Here is a 17,561-nt window from a genome sequence, read left to right on the forward strand (position 1 = left end):
CAAAATCATGTCATTCGGATGTGTTTTGAGAAAGTTTACCGTTTTTAGTCAAAACTCGTTAGCCTGGAAGTGACCAGGGCATGTAATTTTGCTGCTACAAAACGCTATTTTTATACCTCTTCTACAGTTCCAAACAACATTACACTTACGTGGTAGTGAGTAGAGGGTCCCTAAAGCCAAACCGAAGTATCCCGAGGTCTTTATGTGGTCGGATAGAGAGTCCAGAATTAATTTCATCAAGCCAGTACCTTTCCGGAAATGCTGCTGCTGCAGCTGGCATCTTTAGGGGAAAGTCCATAGGAGTTGATTGCATCACGTCGTTGCACGACATCACGTCACGTGACATTTCAAAATTCCAACCTGTTAGTAAGCTAGGGTTTGCTGTTGCATACAACTTCATTTCAATTTCGAAAGAAATACTGGACTATGTTTTTTTTTTTTTTAACGGCGACGAAATTGTGAATTTCCAGAGCGTGTTACTCCACACTCGGCAATCGACTCCTACGGACTTTCCCCTTTACCTTTCCGTAAAACCTGATGAATTAACCCTGTTAGCCAAACTTGACACATGTATTCACCCCTTGCAAGTGACGTCACGTTTTGTTCGCGCCACAGCAAAATAGCCTAGTGGACGGCAAGAACACGAATCAAATCAATGGGTTGTAATGGGACATATCGCACAGCTATGAGATTATAGTGAGATTTAACCGTAGTAATGCCCTTCCACGACTTTTGGATTATTGTTTGGAATACAACAACATCCCATGTTCTTGCATAGATATATTTTGGTTTGTTTTCTTTGTGTTTCGGGAGTATTTCAACCACAATTGCATGCTTATCTCCTCAGTGTATGAAGCACAGCAGCGGTTGCTATAGCAACCATAGACTCTGAACAGGACGGCAGATAGCACTTAGGCAAAGTCTTTGGCAAGATCTGAATGTAAACAGATAATACCGTTCAAGTTTTTTTTTATTTCCTATTTCTTTCAATTCTTTAACTTAAGAAATGTAAGAAGTAAGTTTATTCGCTGGGCAACGTGCCGTCCGTCTACTATCTTTTTGCCGTCCAGCATGGAGCCGTCACGTGACTTAAGACATGGATGACGAATAATTTCCTGCTTTTGAACTCAGATAAAACAGAAGTCAAGGTTTTAGGTTCTAAAAATATGAGGGATATCCTATCCACATCACAGGCTACATATAGTGATCTTCCACTGACCTCATCCACAAGTGTTAAAAACCTAGGAGTTATAATTGACCAGGACCTAGCACTAAATAATCACATAAAACAGATCACCAAAACGTCAATTTACCATTTAAAGAACATTTCAAAGATAAGGAAGTCCAGATGCCGAGAAATGAATCCATGCTTTTGTCACCTCAAGGATAAACTATTGCAATGCTATAACACTGGCTGTAATAATACCTGTCTAAAGAGCTTACAGCTTATACAAAATGCAGCTGCTCACACACACAAAAAATATGAACAGATTTCCCCCATCCTAGCATCTCTACACTGGCTATCTGTTAAAGGTCATTGACTTCAAAATATTACTTATATCTCTTGGTTGGTAGCCTGCATTGAAAGAGGACACCTCATGAAGACGCTCTTTTGTCTGCTTCTGACAGAAGAAGCACTTATATGCTGGCAGCAGCTGCTGCTGAACAAGTGTACAAAGTCCCTCTAGATCAGTGGTTCTTAACTGGTCTGGCTTTGGGACCCACAATTTCCCATGTTCATGAAGTCACGACCCATATATATTTTATAGCGTTCAAGACAACAGATTTGGTGAGCTACATTCTTGAATTTCCCCTTGGGATCAATAAAGTATCTATCTATCTACATGCTAAGAAAGGCGAAGTGCCTGTAGGCCTATTTGTTTGGAACATGCTGTTTGGCATTACATTTGTGAAGTCTCTAACTCCTGATGTCACCTTAAAGTACTTGACAGGTCTGTCTTTGACAGGTGTACTTTATTATGAGGCATTTTTACTCATGTTCCAGCAATTGTGAACATCGCACACTGTGGATTCTGCACCATTTCGTCTCAATTTAAGTCTATTTGAAATGGGCGATTTCTTCTTTTTTTTAACCACAAGCTCCGCGACCCACCCAGAATGGTTCCGCGACCCACTTTTGGGTCCCGACCCACCAGTTAAGAACCACTGCTCTAGATCAGTGTTTTTCAACCTTTTTTGTGCCACGGCACACTTTTGACACTTAAAATGTCCCACGGCACACTAACATCCTGTGTGAAGAAAAAATAAACATACCATAGCCTAATTTCAAATAATACACAGATATGGCCTTATTAAGGCTTCTATGCAAGACCTGCTCATTAAAACAAGCGCCCTCTGTTTCATTTGTAGGTGACTATATCTAATTTAATTGTTGTTATGAACTGGATATGTGATGATTCTGTGAATACTGGATATGGGGCCCCCGTTGTACAATGCCTGCATACCACAAATAGTGCAATCATACAATCAATGAGAGCATGTGGTTATAAATTCTTTGATGCAACAGTTGCTTTTCTGGACCAGTGAGTGACATTTGGGTAATTTTCTGCGGCACACCTGATGATCTCTCACGGCAAACTAGTGTACCCCGACACTGCTCTAGATCATAGGTTCTCAAAGTGCGGCCCGGGGGCCAATGGCGGCCCACGGAAACATTTCTGGCGGCCCACGATAACATCTGATAACATTTGTAAAACGGTTAAAACTGTACAACTGTACTGTGTGCTTTGAAAAGAATGAATCTCCATTTGGTGGTGTTTAGTGGCCATCAGGTTTTCCTGTGGTGCTTTGGTAGCTGGAATTGGCCCTGAATAAGGCCTATGCTGATAAGAAGCAAGGCACACTGAGACTGTTTATTCTAAATAAGTTTGTACTTGAAATGGACTGCAACCAGAACGGTTATATCCCAAATGTGTCTGTTGAGGGTAGAGAACCCCAGGGATTGTGTGTGCATTGCAATTTTTCTTAAGATTTTGCCAGGTTTAGCCTCAGTTATGAATTCAAATGTGTTTAATGCAATAAATATAAACTGTAGAGATGCAACCTGGTCATTAAAATTATTACAAATGGGATTTTTTTCCCAGGTTTTTTTTTTCTTTTTCTCCCCCGCCCCTTTGGCGGCCCTCAGTTAATGTTGGGTTCCTGAATTGGCCCTCACCAATCAAAACTTTGAGAACCCCTGCTCTAGATGGACTTGATGCAGTTGGAGGTGTTGCTGCAGGTTCAGAAGATGGTCTACCACGTCTTTTCTGAAGACACTGAGTCCTGCCTGCTTCACATGATTTCTAGTAGTGAATCTTAGCATGCTGCAGATGCTCACTGTTCCAGGTGGATTTGTAGCAGTTCCTGTGCCAAACTGCTTTGTTCTGTTGTAAAATAACTGCACTGTAACATTGTAATCGTTGGCTGATCTGTGATCACCAATCTCCATACTCTCTCATGGGCAAAAACAAGAAATTTGGAATATGTCTCTAGTGATGGGTCATTCACCAGGCCACACATATCTGCCACTGGATACATAGCCCAAAATCTGTTTCTTTTAGAATATGTGTGCCATCACCTGACTAACAGAAAGACACACCTCAGAATATAACCTAACTAGACTCTGCCACCATGAACTATGAAAATGTGCTTGCTCAAATGTAGAAGGCTAGAAGGTCACTATATCACCACCCATGAAGAACAGAGCACTATGTGCTTCAGGTTATTCGATATTCTAAATTCTATAACTGCCAGCTAAACAGCCAACTGTCACTGCTAGCGTCTCTTTCTCTCTCTTACACACACACACACACACACTCACCTGTCAGTTTGTCTATCTGATCCTTTTACCCTTTCTTTTCTTCACACTTACATAGGCTACTGTAGGCCTTACAGACTTCAGCTGATACTAGCTATGTAAAGCAGGCCTACACTCAAGCACACTAATAAGCATGAATTGATATTGAAGTATTATTTTTTTAAGCGGACAATTTCGAGAATTTTAGGCACAATTTCTTGTTAAAGAGATCAGCCTAAAAATGTTTTATAATGTTGTATTGTTTATGTGGTCCACTTTTGCACACTACCTTGAATATATTTGCTTTTTGGCACCAAACCCTATGCTATAATACCAATGTGAGGTTTATGGACAAAACACTGAATTTGACCTTTGATTTGGGTCCTTCAAACCCTTCAAAAAAATGGAGACATGTTTTTTTCTACTCTTAAGAACCCCTAGAACAAAGATATAATACTCTCCAAAAATTAACATGCGAATCCCACAAGCCCCCAAATTAGACACATTGCCCCCCCTACTAGATGTACTCACGGTCAGTTCGGGAGAATGACCCTCCACACTCCAGTTCAGAAGGTGGCGGTAATGCACCTTATGCTGTTTGCCAACCGCCTAAAACCATCAACAAGAGGAAGAAGCTGGTGATGTTTGAATTTACCAATCACGACAACGCATTTCAGTCATTTAAACTGAGCGGCGAAGCGAGGAAGATATCATAGTGGCGCCAGCTCGTAAACGGCTTTCAAACCATCCTAAGATTTAATAGTTCCGTTTCACTACATATCTAGGTGAGTAAACAGTTAAGGAACGTGAAACGTGTCCTAGAAGCTACTTATGTATTTAGTTGGATTTTGTTTGTTAGCAGTAACAGTAATGCCTAACACTAACGTTAAGTAACGTTAACGAATATGAACGTTAGAACGTCTATCGATATTTTATTACCCAAATGTCTGAACTAATCAAATTACACGTAGCTTCTAAGCAACAGTGATGCTGTATCTCTTGTCTTCTTTTCCTTGTGATACTAACGTTAACTTACTGTGTTTGTAACACTAGCTTTGGCAACACTGTACCAAACAGTCATGCTAATAAAGCCCATTTGAATAAAAAAAATGATTATTTGCTATAACGTTATGCATATCTTACAACCCGCTGGATGGCAACGTTAATCGTAGACGTTAACGTTAGTTTTATATTGCTGGTAACATGGCGATAACTTAACTGTACAATGTTCGAGAAAACTGCAACTATGTGAATAGCACAAATTCATGCAGCCTTCTTATTTTTTTGTCTGTTGCGTAACTCTTGACTGCTAAAGAGTAACGTTTGTATTTTATTGCTTAGAGCACCTTTAATCTTGCAAAATTTTCCTATAGCCCGAACTTTGAGGAGCCATGGCCCAGTTTGGTTTCGAGAACGACATTCACAACGTTCTGAAGCTCGACATGCCTATTGCAAATGCCCCAATGGCCAGGTGGCAAAGGAAAGCATCTACGTCGACATCCAAACCTCCAGGTGCTCTTTCACCCGGAAATCGGTCAGTCAGCACATCCAAAACTCCCAGCAAAACGCCAGGTATTCTGAAGAAGGAAGTACTTTATGAATGTACTTTTTTCAAAATGGTTTCTGTTGTCCTCTTCACGTATCCATTTATTTTTTCCTTACTTAGGTAAAAATGGGAAAACTCAGTCTACACCTTCAAAAGTAGGCGGTGACCGCTACATTCCCACTAGAAACAACAAACAGATGGATGTGGCCAGCTTTTTGCTGTCAAAGGAGAATGATGCAACTGAAGCAAACTCGTCAATGGTATAGTCACCACCTCTTTTGCAATTATTTTTTTTAATTAGAGAATGCTTTCAATGTCTCTCTTCTAATCAGAAATATCTGCCTTGGACAGCAAAACCAAAAGGCCTGGTCGCTGACACTTAATGGATATGACGTTGAGGAGGCAAAGATCTTGCACTTAAGTGGAAAACCACTCAATGCACCTGAAGGTACATCTCATAGTGTGTGTGTAAAAACAGCATGGCAAATGGTTTTGCCCTTTTTGTAAATAACTATTGTGTTTTAACATTTTCATGCACAAATTATTCTATTGGTTAGTGTGTTTTATTCAGAGGAAGGGGGGGGGGAGCCACCCTAGGACTGCACCGTATTTCTGCCGATATTTGATACGGCAATATTTTCATTCTGGCCGGTTGCCAATGCCGATACAATACATACATGCGTGTACACCTTTTCAAATTTCCTTTAAGGGTGTTACCTGTACTATAAATTACTCTTATTTTAATGGCAGATAGATATACACACATTTCCTTTAATTCTACCCAAAATGCGTATTTAAAGAAAGCTCAACATTCACTCATAATAAATACATCTTCAACTTGGTGTAGATGTAAAATACACAAATAAAAGTAGGCCTATTTGAACAAATCTGTACAATGCTTCCTCTGAAACCCAAACGGTTTGTGGATATCGATATGTCTGCCAGGAATATCTGCGGAAATGTTGATCTCTGCAGATGCCGATGATACAATTCTTAAGCTGACACCATTAATATTTAACAAAAACAATGCACATGCCGCAACTATTGACACCCCTTTGTTTTAATACTTTGTAAAGCCTCCCTTTCCCTTAGTCCTCAGCTATAACAAAGATGGAGAATTAAATGCACGGGTCTGCTCACATCAGTAGGCATTTCAGTTTAGTCATCCATCCATCCATCCCTGTAGCATTTAGTAAACCTGAGCCATTTCCATTTGTAATTTCATGGCAGGGAGAGCTGTTTCCTGGCATGTCTTCTGAATATTTTTTTTTGGAAAGAAGGTTCATTGTGCTTGTAACATTCTAACTTCATTAACAATGATGTTGTAGCAGAACTTCTACCATGGTAGTATAACTGTTATGCTATGTTGTACAACTTCTATCATGTTTCTGCACATTTAAGCAATATGTCATTAGTGGGACACCTGGTGTTGGTAAAGGATATCGGTGTATAGGTGTTTTGGCCATATATACAAAGCCCAAGATAATTACAGCCTTGATATCCTTTGCCTTCACCACTTCCACTTAATTTTATATTGTTTGTATGTATAGTGTATATTAGTTAATGCTGTATATTAGTTAATACAACAGAACATTACCAACTAATTTAGTTTTAATGAACAAAATCTTTTGTTTATTGAGATTTTTGTTCATTCATCCTCCATCCACAAAATAGTTTTGATCTTAGCTTTGGCATAGAGTCAAGTTCAGCAAGAGGCAATATGTGGTTGTGCACAGAGTAATTTGTATAGTCTACTTGTCTATACATCTCGTTAAATTGAACATTCACCTACTCTTCATTTACTCATTTTCTCACTCAAATGTGACATGAAATCGCTGCTCTCGCTTCGTTTGATCTAACTGTTACTGTAGTTTAATATAGAATAATCAAATGGGGATAGTAATATTCAAAGTCTATCTTGAACCTGTTATTTGACTACCTGTACACACCCCTAATATGGTTATTTTCAGGCAAATTGTAGGTCCACTTTCCCCCCCCCCCCATACCTATTCCCTTGTGTTTCAAAAGGTTAGATTCTTCTACTCTTCTTTACCAGGGCTGCCAATTGGCTGCCTATACATTGAACTCAAATGTATGGTACACTGTTTTGGCATGTCTTAAACAAAAGCATTTCCTCACCTCAGGTTATCAGAATAATCTGAAAGTCCTCTACAGTCAAGTGCCAACACCCGCCTCGGTCAAGAAATCCAGATACATCTCGACTGTGCCAGAGCGTATTCTTGATGCCCCGGATATCAGAAATGATTTCTGTATGTTGATCAGTGTTAAATATAATTGAGTCTTTTTCATTAGATGTTTTTATATGACTTAAAATAACTTATGACTCAAATTGTAGATCTACATCTGATGGACTGGGGTTCCCGGAACATATTGGCTGTGGCCCTGAGTAATACAGTGTATTTATGGGACTCTGCCACTGGTCAAATCGTTCTTTTGATGAGAATGGAGCCAGATGACTACGTCAGTTCAGTATCATGGAGCAAAGATGGGACTTTTCTGGCCATAGGCACCAGTGATTGTAAAGTGCAGGTCTGTTGACCTTTTTTTTTTTCCTTACCAAAGAATTGAGTTCCTGGCTGTCATTAGTCTGTCCACTTAGGACCACCTTTAAATGTAAATGTCTACTTAATTTCATTGTAGTTGTGGGATGTGGAACACCAGAAACGACTACGCAGCATGGCCAGTCACACGGCCAGAGTCGGCAGTCTCTCATGGAATGACCACATCCTTTCAAGGTACAGTCATCTCTCAAATAACCACTCGCTGGGAATGGGGATCGTTAGGATTTTATCGATACCAATCCTACTTATCGATATCGGTTTTTATCGATACTTCTCTCCAGAAAAAAAAAGGACACCCCCTAATACATTTGTATTTTCTGCTACAAAGTTATTGAGGGGGTATGCATGTATGTGTGCATGCTTGCTTGCTTTCAGGGTTCCCACTCTTAAGTCTATTTGGGGAATTAATAAATGGGCATTGAACGAACAAACAAAGTAGGGCTAACGACAACCACTCAAGCAAGAAGCAATGTAAAAAGCTAATAAAACAATCAATACCAATGCTGCGTGAAATATAGCAAGTAATAGAAATTTAGTTTTTTTTGTCAGGAAAAAAAGTCATGGAATTTTACATTTGACTTTGAGTGGGAACCCTCACATGAACTCATATATAGAATCACTGGCACTCTGTGGCTTTGTTTCAAAGTCTTTGCTTTACTTTGTTTTATTGAACTAAATGCTTCTTATTTTGTAGTGGAGCCAGGTCTGGTCACATTCATCATCATGATGTCCGTGTAGCAGAACATCATATCTGTACCTTAAGTGGCCACAGCCAGGAGGTTTGTGGGCTGAAGTGGTCCCCAGACGGAAGGTTTCTAGCCAGTGGAGGCAATGACAACATGGTGTTTGTCTGGCCAGGTGTACAGGAGGGTAGTGTCAATATGCAAAATCCTGTCCATAGCTTCAGTGAACACCAGGGAGCTGTTAAGGTAAAAATGTTATGTTGCTGTATTATTTTGATTAGGTAGATCTGTGATTGTTATGCTTTTCTTTTCCACAATGCATTCATAGCAGATCTTTCTTTTTTTCCCCTTCCGATCTAGGCATTGGCATGGTGTCCATGGCAAACAAATATCCTTGCATCCGGTGGGGGTACCAGTGACCGACACATACGCATTTGGAATGTCAGCAGTGGAGTTTGCATGAGTTCACTGGACACACGCTCTCAGGTAGTGAAGTGTAACAACTTTTAAGGAATAATTGTATAAATGTCACTGCAAACTATTTTTCAGGTGAAGGCCCTTGATTTACTGTGGAGTGGGTAAGACTGTTTTTAGTGGCAGGCTAACACATACTGATGACTTGCGCTAGCTTAGCACCTGCGAACTCTGCAACTAGATGGACTGGAGGATATGTGTTGAAAACGGTCTCCACTGATAAATATGACACTTGCTAACTTTGAAATGAGGTCCTAGTGAGTAAGAATGCGGTAAAGTAGAATGCTGGCGATTTTCCCATAGATCTGTTTCTCGGTCATTGAGTACTGTAGGTACGAAAAAACGGCGAAAGGGGGGGGGGGGCAGGCAATCGTTTCTGCCTAGCTGGAGTTGCTGCAGCCAACAGCTAAAGCTGCCAGGCTGCTACAGTGTTACACTCTGGGGGTATGTTCATGAGCCCTCATGTTCATGCCCCCAGAGTGTAGCACTGTAGGTGCCTGATGACCTTGAGAGAAACAGATCTACCGTAAGACTTCAAATAATAGCCTCCCAAACAGAGGCCTGTCCCTTTTAAACGCCTGGTGTGGATACAGGTTTGTGTTAAAGGCCGGGTTTTAAATAGAGGCCTGGTATGTTTTTTTTTTTTTTTTTTTTTGTTTCGGGTTGTATTTAATCTTCTAAAACCAGTCAGATCGTCTGTTTAAAGCCCAATTCACACCAAAGATTCGCAATGAGACGAAACCGCATTCTAAAACAATTGTATGCACCATATTGCTATGGAGCATAATAATGTTATACACCATTTGAAATCTTTGACTCTTGGGAATCCAAAAATGACTTCATGTACAATCTGTGTAGTACTTTACATTCTCACTTTCATTTGAGACCAGGATTATGCTTCTACACAAAGGGGTTCATGTGCAGTAAGCATTTTGGATAACCAAAAGTCCTATGGGGAGTTTCCATAGGCATATTTTACAAAACGCATGAGCATACCTTGGCAAATAATGGTCTAAAGCAGGGGTTTTCAACCAATGGTCCACGGCCCCCTGCCTTTTTTCCATCATTAATTTTTCCAAACCATTTCCAGAATTGTTGCGCATTGGTGTGAATACTGAACTATCTAAAATACTATAGAGGAGATGAGATTCAAACTGACACAGGATATGTTAGCTTTGAAGGCCTACGTAACAGTCCATCCTGTGCTTTGCTAATGCTGTGTTTTGCGTCCCCAACGTCACACACGCACATTCATATAGTAGGCTACAGTCTGCGCGATATAGACCAGCTCAGACGGAGTTCACGTTATGTTTCGTTGAAAAGAAGCTTAATAGTTTCGTGAAATTTGGAGAGGAGTGGAGCTGTTAACTAACGTTTCTAACTAAGGTGAAGTTAGCTAGTCAGTACCAGCATGGATCGCTATTTTAGTAGCCTAAGGAAAGTAACAGATGTCAGGACAGATGGACAGGATTCTTCTGCACAGTGTTTCCTCTAGGATTTTTTTAAGCAGTGGGGGCCCCCCCACGGAACTGACAACTGACACTTCGCTGCAACACAAACAATTATATGTATTCACCTCTTCACACACAATGAGGCATTATTTTCAGTTGTGATTGAGCTGTATATTTGGAGAATCTACAACAGGTCTGCACAATGAATTTTGAAAGGCAACTGCGACTATTGTAGGTCTGCCCCATTTCTGATACCGTGGGGGAAGAAAATTAAACCGTGGGGGGCCGCCACTACCAAATCAACATAGAGGAAACGCTGTCTGCATGCTCTTCAGACAAAGCTACAACTTCGGAGGAAACAAAGAAAATACAGTGACTATTAAATGTTAAAGGAGAAGTTCGGTGTGAAATTGACCTTAGCTGTACTGAAAGATGTTGCCGAGTACTCACATGTGTCCAATAGGCACCTTCGCTCACCCCCTAGCATTCCAAATTACGCCGTTTTTAGCCGAGTAGCTGTGGGGGCATAGCGTAGCCTATGCAACTAAATCGCTATTTTTACACCATTAAAAAGGTTCCAAGTAACTCCACACTGCATTGGTAGACTTCTGAGGGTCTTGGAACCCTTTTAATTGTGTAAAAATAGTGATTTAGCTGCATAGGCTACGCTATGCCCCCCACAGCTACTTGGCTAAAAACGGCGTAATTCGGAATGCTAGGGGGTGAGCGAAGGTGCCTATTGGACACATGTAAGTACTCGGCAACATCTTTCAGTACAGCTAAGGTCAATTTCACACCGAACTTCTCCTTTAAATATGGATTTAAAGTAACGATTGACAAAACTGGAGAGGAGGTATCACTGTTTCGTATGTTCAACGTTGAGGCCATGAAACCGCCGAAACTTGCGTCATATAGAGACACACATTACAGTTTCTTGAGCAGCCTATACAGATTTTGCGTGTCGCAGACAGCCGCTCATGAGCGAGTGCTGTGAGGTGTGTTTTACCCTTTCCAACTATACCTCTGTGAGAGTGGTTTTTCCACACTGGCATATCTAAATTTAAGGGCAAGGCTGGAACATAGACACACACACAATAGTGGTCTGTGGATTACTTGTTAGTCAGGATGGTGGTCCCTGGCACAGAACCAGTTGAAAACCCCTGGTCTAAAGCACTCATATTTTTATTCTATATTGATCTACTTTTGCACACAGCTTCACAAGACCTGGTGCTATGGCTCAGTTGTGTTTCTAAGTGATATCAAATGACCTAGAAGGCTGAAATGTGGTCAGTTCAGAGATGCTTGTAATCCGGCAGAAAGAAAAGAAACTATATTCTAGCCTCTGTAACTCTGTGTCAGTAAATCAGTTATTTTGAATGTTTCCTATGAAAACTACAGGTTCTCAACTTTCTACAGAGGTCAAACATTTGATGGTAGGCCCCAAAAGAGGTGGGAACAATGCCCTCGTAAATAGGCACAGTGCAATTTCAGGCAAAAACTTGTATTGGAATTCATGTGGTTAAGCCAGTATGGTGCAGACTACGCACGCTAACGTTATGATTAGATGGCATTTAAAGACTGCGGTGGGGAAAAGCTAGAGTTCCAAATTGTATAACTTTTTTTCAATATGAACTATGCCTATATGTCTGACTCGGTCATCATTCAGTTCATCCCTTTGGTTTCAAATTTGCGGATAGGCGATGGTAAGCTTGTTTTTATGCTGGCAACAAAACAAAAGGGTTCGCAAACGTTATTCTTAATTCTAAATGCATACCATCATGGCGATAAAGAGAGAGCCTACTTCTATGATTTGAAATGTAAGCTGACTGTTACTAAAAATACAGGAAATTATATGGTTCATGCTCTCGTGCGGTTTCATTCGTGCCAAAAAAGAGGGAGAATGAAACATTACGCACGTTCCACTATTGCTTAAATAATTCCTGAACGGTTTTGGTCAGGGCTGATATTGCAACTGTTTTTGACAGAGGACAGATATAGGCTAGGTTGCTAGTGACAAAATATGAGCTTTCAGTGTAATACTATCTCTTTGTAAATTATGTTTGATTAAAACGTTTTTCATCTGTTCTGGCTATCCCTGCTATTTGCATCTTATCTCACTCAATGAACAACATCTCAACACTAAATGATTGATGTCCCGTAATTGTCATCGGATAGCCTAGTCAGGGTAGACATTCAGTGTGTTTGAAATGATTAATTCCATAATTATCTTTGCAGAGGAAAAGTTTTGTGTAAAGGGAATTATATAGACGCCTGTCTCTAATACTAGCCGGTGCAGTTTTGCGGTTTGGGAAAATAAAAGCCTGGGCTATTATTTGGAGTTTTACGGTATATGAAAAAGGAGAATTCCTGCGATTTAAGTCCAAAGTTTACATGTTTATTTTGAGTGTTCGTGTGTTCATTGTACTGTTTGAGTACAATGCTATTGAAGTCTGTCAACAACAGTTAAGGCGGGTGGTGCTTGTCTAGCTAAGCAGTTTGTGTTCTGTTTGCCAAATGGATTCTGTAATCAAAGATCAGATAGATAAAAATAGATCTATCTTAATCATGGAAAAAAATGTTGTGGACAAAAATAGTCATACTTTTCGTTAATGAATAACACTAGTTCCCATTTGTATTTCTTCAAATGATACCTGATGTAATAATTTACAAAATAACTAGTGGCTTTAAGGAAAACTGCAAACAGTCTATGTGTATGTAACCAAAAAATACAGTGGGTACCACTTGGAATTGTCTGGCTTCACGCGTGATTCTCACCTGACCTCACACGTGAATCACGCGTCTTTTATTTATATTTCACCAGTGAAGCTGCAATGATCCAAACAACCACCAGGTGTCACTTGTGAGCAGGGTTAGGAACGTCGGCTTTTGCTGCTTTGAGTTATGCGCGCCAGTATGCTACAGTATGGACCACATATTTAGCCTACCCAACGTTTTTTCAATTGTTTCCACAATATTACCCCCTGATGAGCTGATGGCTACTAGGCCTAGGCCTACACTACGTCTCCTGCAACAGTCCCAACAGTTAGCACTTACCAGTTAGTTCAATCAACCCTGTGTTAGGTAACCTAGAGTTGTGCGCGTTCACAGCGAACTTATAAAGGCATCATCTATTGAGAGTTGAAACCATGAGTGAAACCGGCGAAACGAAGAGCACCGAGGCGGAGTAGCAAGTTCTCCTCGAGGCTTACGAGGAGGAGAGAACTGTAATAACAAAAAAAGAGCAATACTTGAGCGTCTGCCAAGGAACAAGACCTTGCTTGGCAGAGAAAAGCCTAACTGACCGTGAAAATGTGTACGTTTAGGATGGCCTATTTAATGTCAAAAGCACAATTAAATAATTCAGTGGACATTACTTATTGTATTGACTGCTTTGAATGATGCTTTCTTAAACTAGCCGACCTTGTCACAGATTGAGTGGGCCATAGACTCCTTGAGAATCTCAAAATGTAATGTTCTATTTGAACGTGGGTTCTGCAGCTGTGGGCCAAGTTAAACCTTTGCGCTCCAGCATCGGAAGGGTGATTAATGTCGGAAGGCATGGGTAGCCTATCATCTAACCTCCAGTAGCATACCCATCAAGTTCTCCTGTAATTGCACATATAACATTAAGTTACAGCCTATACATTAATTAGTCTGTAGTGGATCTGATAATATTCTAGTAAGGTGTAGGCCTGCCCTAACGCACCCTGTGGAAATGTGTCGCTCAAATTAGATTCCCGGTACATCATTCCTGGCATCGTGTAGGCCTACTGGGCCCTGCCTTTTCGCCTCCACATTTATGATGAGATGTGAAGCATCATCACATATCATCTGTCAATTATTAAAATAAAAATGTGTTTTAAACCCCAACACCATTAAGAGAGCATACAAAAATAGAAGTGGCCTATGACCCATCCATTCGACCTTAAGGACATTTTGAAAAAGCCAAAGCCCGTTAATTGAAGCTCACCAGCTAAGACAGCCTATTGTCGGTGCACATTTTGAAAACTTAAGTGATGCTGACCTGGTAAAACTACACTTTAATGATCCTCGTGGGTTTGTGTCAGGAAAACGAATGAAGTTGCGCAGGAACTGCTTTAGCGCAAGGCAAACTTTACGCACCGACCGACAGCTTGCCGATATGCTCTGCGTCTCCAACACTACAAAAACTCCCAGTCGGAGAGCGTGTGTAGCTTATTAAACTATTTTATCCCAAATGCCATCAGCATTCTTAACCAAACTTAGTGACAACACGCATACCCGGCTGAGCTGTTATGTAGTCTATATTAACTATATAACTTATTTATTAATTTTCTATATTTTTCCTTTTTTGTACTGTACTTGTTTTAATTATATCTTCAATGTGTCTGAGATGTTGTTTGTCCATCTGTCTGGTGAGCCAAAGACAAATGTCCACTATGGTGTAGGCTAGCTAGCCTACATTAAAGATTTATTTTATTCTATTCTAATCCACCATGCGTAATGTAGGGATGGAGAATGCTTTTCAAGTAGGCTAGCCTATTTAGGATTCAGCTGAAAAACTAGCGCTCTTACACTTATTTGGAAAAGAATGGATAGGCTATCATGTGACGTCGTGGTCTTATCGCCCTCTCACGGTGAATTGCATGGATGAATATTACATGATTTCGTGCTTCTTTATCGGACCTTCGTCAAAATGAAACGCCATTGTGTGACAAGTGTAATAATAGCGGCCTGGTTGAACATGCACTGAAATAACCGAACACAATTGAACATAACCTGGTAGGGATAGGTTTTGTTCAGGTTAAGTTCAGAGCCTATGTTACCATAGTTACTTACATAGCCTGATCATATTTGAGCGTTCTGGAACTGAAATCCCAGGTTTACCGCTAACTCTAGGTTAACATACCCAGTTAAGCCAGTAAACCTGCTTTCTGGAATACCCCCCAGTTGTCTATAGGGGAGGATGCACCCAGATCCATCCCCTATAGTGTTATTCTCCCCATCCTGTAGCTTTTTTCTTTTCATGTGCCTTCAATTGACTACCCACTTTTTACATACAGATATCATCATTGCTGTTTGTACCAAACTACAAGGAGCTGGTATCTTCACATGGCTTTGCTCATGAAAACATCAGTATATGGAAGTATCCCTCTCTTACCAAGGTGGCAGAGCTTGAAGGTAGGAGAGCTGGTGAAACTACTCCTATTACAACAAAGTTTACTGATGTTGCTTTGTGTGAGCGTTATAATTTAATAACTAATGTTACTCGTTTAAATGTTTATTTATTTTACTCTTTTAGGCCATGACGGCAGAGTTTTGAACATGGCCCTCAGTCCCGATGGCTCCACAGTTGCAAGTGTGGCTGCCGATGAAACAGTCAGAATGTGGAACTGCTTTGAAAAAGATCCAGTCAAAAAGACTACAAAACCCACTAGCAGCATTGTCCATCAACCTATCCGTTAAATCAGCCTGTGTTTTTATATATACATATACTACGATGAAAAATGTTTTGTACAAAGAACTTTTTTTTAAAGCCTCAATAAAGGATGTCACCGATTGGTGAAGTGGTTTTACAAGGGAGATTCCAAAGGGCTCCAGACTAACTGTTTGCATTGGTTGCACTGGTGCGCCTAACTTTTTATGTAGGTGCACCAGCACAAAAGTTTGTGGTGCCCAAATTTTCAGGCTACCTAGGCTAAAAAGGTCACCTTTTTATCACTCTCCATATACATTCTGTGTCTGAGCTTTTGTCAGAGCATGGACCAGGAATGATCGTTTTGATTTGGGGGCCCCCCACCATCTTGACACAATCAGTAATATTGAATAGTGTGTAATCATTCACATCAGTGGCAATCTGCTCGACCCTCCACACACACGGAGAATGATGGCTTGTCATGTTTCTTTCATATTTTTGATATTATTTTGTTAATAATTTATAGTATTTTGATCTGCATTAATACTAATAGCTAAAGATATTTAGTCATTTGAATACTTAATATTGATTTTTAAACTATTACACTTGTCTTGTCTAATGTCATTAGTGGTGGTGGGTAGGTCTAATTGAGTGCCTGTTACTTTAAGAACAAAAAAAAGTAATTAGCTTTCATTCTCTCGGTTTTGGCAAATAGTCGCACATAGTCCAAGGCTATATGGATGCAATTTATTATGTTTGTCGTTAGGTAAAATAAATGTTAAAAAAAAATAAGTCTAAGAAAATCTTGTTGGGACCTTAGAAGAGATAAATGTCTTGCAATGTAAATGTCTATGATTTTGGTGAGCACTACATTAATGATAGACATGACGCGTGTGTTAACAGAAGTAACTCTCAAGATGTAAAAGTTTGCCTATCAGTTGTGTAGCTTATTTTGGAAATGTTATTAAACCTAAAACAGTAGACCTAAATTAACTAAATTCCATAGCCTAGGTAGGTTAGCAACACAAACTTGAGAGGTGCAAGTCAGCAAATCAACTTAACATTAGCCTACTATTTGTTGCTGTGCTGCACACAGCTGCAGGTTAAAAGCTGTGTGTGTCTGAGGAGAAAAGACACATAGCTACAGGAAGCATGGACTGTCATTCTTAAGTATATCGGCATTCGACAGTATTAAAACTAGGTATTGTGACGTTTCTAATTTCAGGGACAGTTTTGTAGTATTGGTGCACCGTGCAACACTAGCCAAAGGACAACTAACACAGTGTGGAGAGACAGCAGATGCGAGGAAAGTCTAGGCGCTCACCCTTATGACGTTAGGTGCACCAGTGCGACCCAGGAAGAAGTTTATAGTCGCACCCTTAAAAATTGGTCACTCTAGAGCCCTGTTCCGGTTAATAACATACATAATATGGTAATATTAAGTCTTAATTTTGTTGCTTTAAAATTATTGTAGTGTATGCAAGCATTTTGGTGGTCATAACTTTCTTTTAGTTACACCTTCCATTTTTTTGAGTATTCATGAACATGCCTCCAGGGCTGTACAGTGCAACATATTTTTCATACATAATACAAAAAGTCAGTCTGTGTAATGGATGATTTACCAATGTAGC

At 40.1% G+C, this 17,561-nt stretch overlaps 1 protein-coding gene across 1 annotated transcript; it reads left to right on the top strand.

Annotated features, from left to right (window-relative positions):
* Positions 1 to 4,497: 4,497 nt before the first annotated feature.
* Positions 4,498 to 16,417, top strand: cdc20 (cell division cycle 20 homolog). The gene is made up of 11 exons (XM_076264873.1): positions 4,498 to 4,584; positions 5,173 to 5,371; positions 5,466 to 5,605; positions 5,697 to 5,793; positions 7,490 to 7,615; positions 7,702 to 7,895; positions 8,007 to 8,101; positions 8,622 to 8,856; positions 8,971 to 9,096; positions 15,578 to 15,695; positions 15,817 to 16,417. The coding sequence occupies exons 2-11, from the start codon at positions 5,191 to 5,193 to the stop codon at positions 15,978 to 15,980; spliced, it is 1,476 nt and encodes a 491-aa protein (XP_076120988.1). The 5' UTR covers positions 4,498 to 4,584; positions 5,173 to 5,190; the 3' UTR covers positions 15,981 to 16,417.
* The last annotated feature ends 1,144 nt before the right edge of the window (positions 16,418 to 17,561 follow it).

Source organism: Alosa pseudoharengus, unplaced genomic scaffold (assembly GCF_046254945.1).
Source record: "Alosa pseudoharengus isolate Yale_2024_CS ecotype anadromous, Long Island Sound unplaced genomic scaffold, YU_APseudo_1.1 YU_APseudo_1.1_scf_4, whole genome shotgun sequence".
NCBI classification, from domain to species: Eukaryota; Metazoa; Chordata; class Actinopteri; order Clupeiformes; family Clupeidae; genus Alosa; species Alosa pseudoharengus.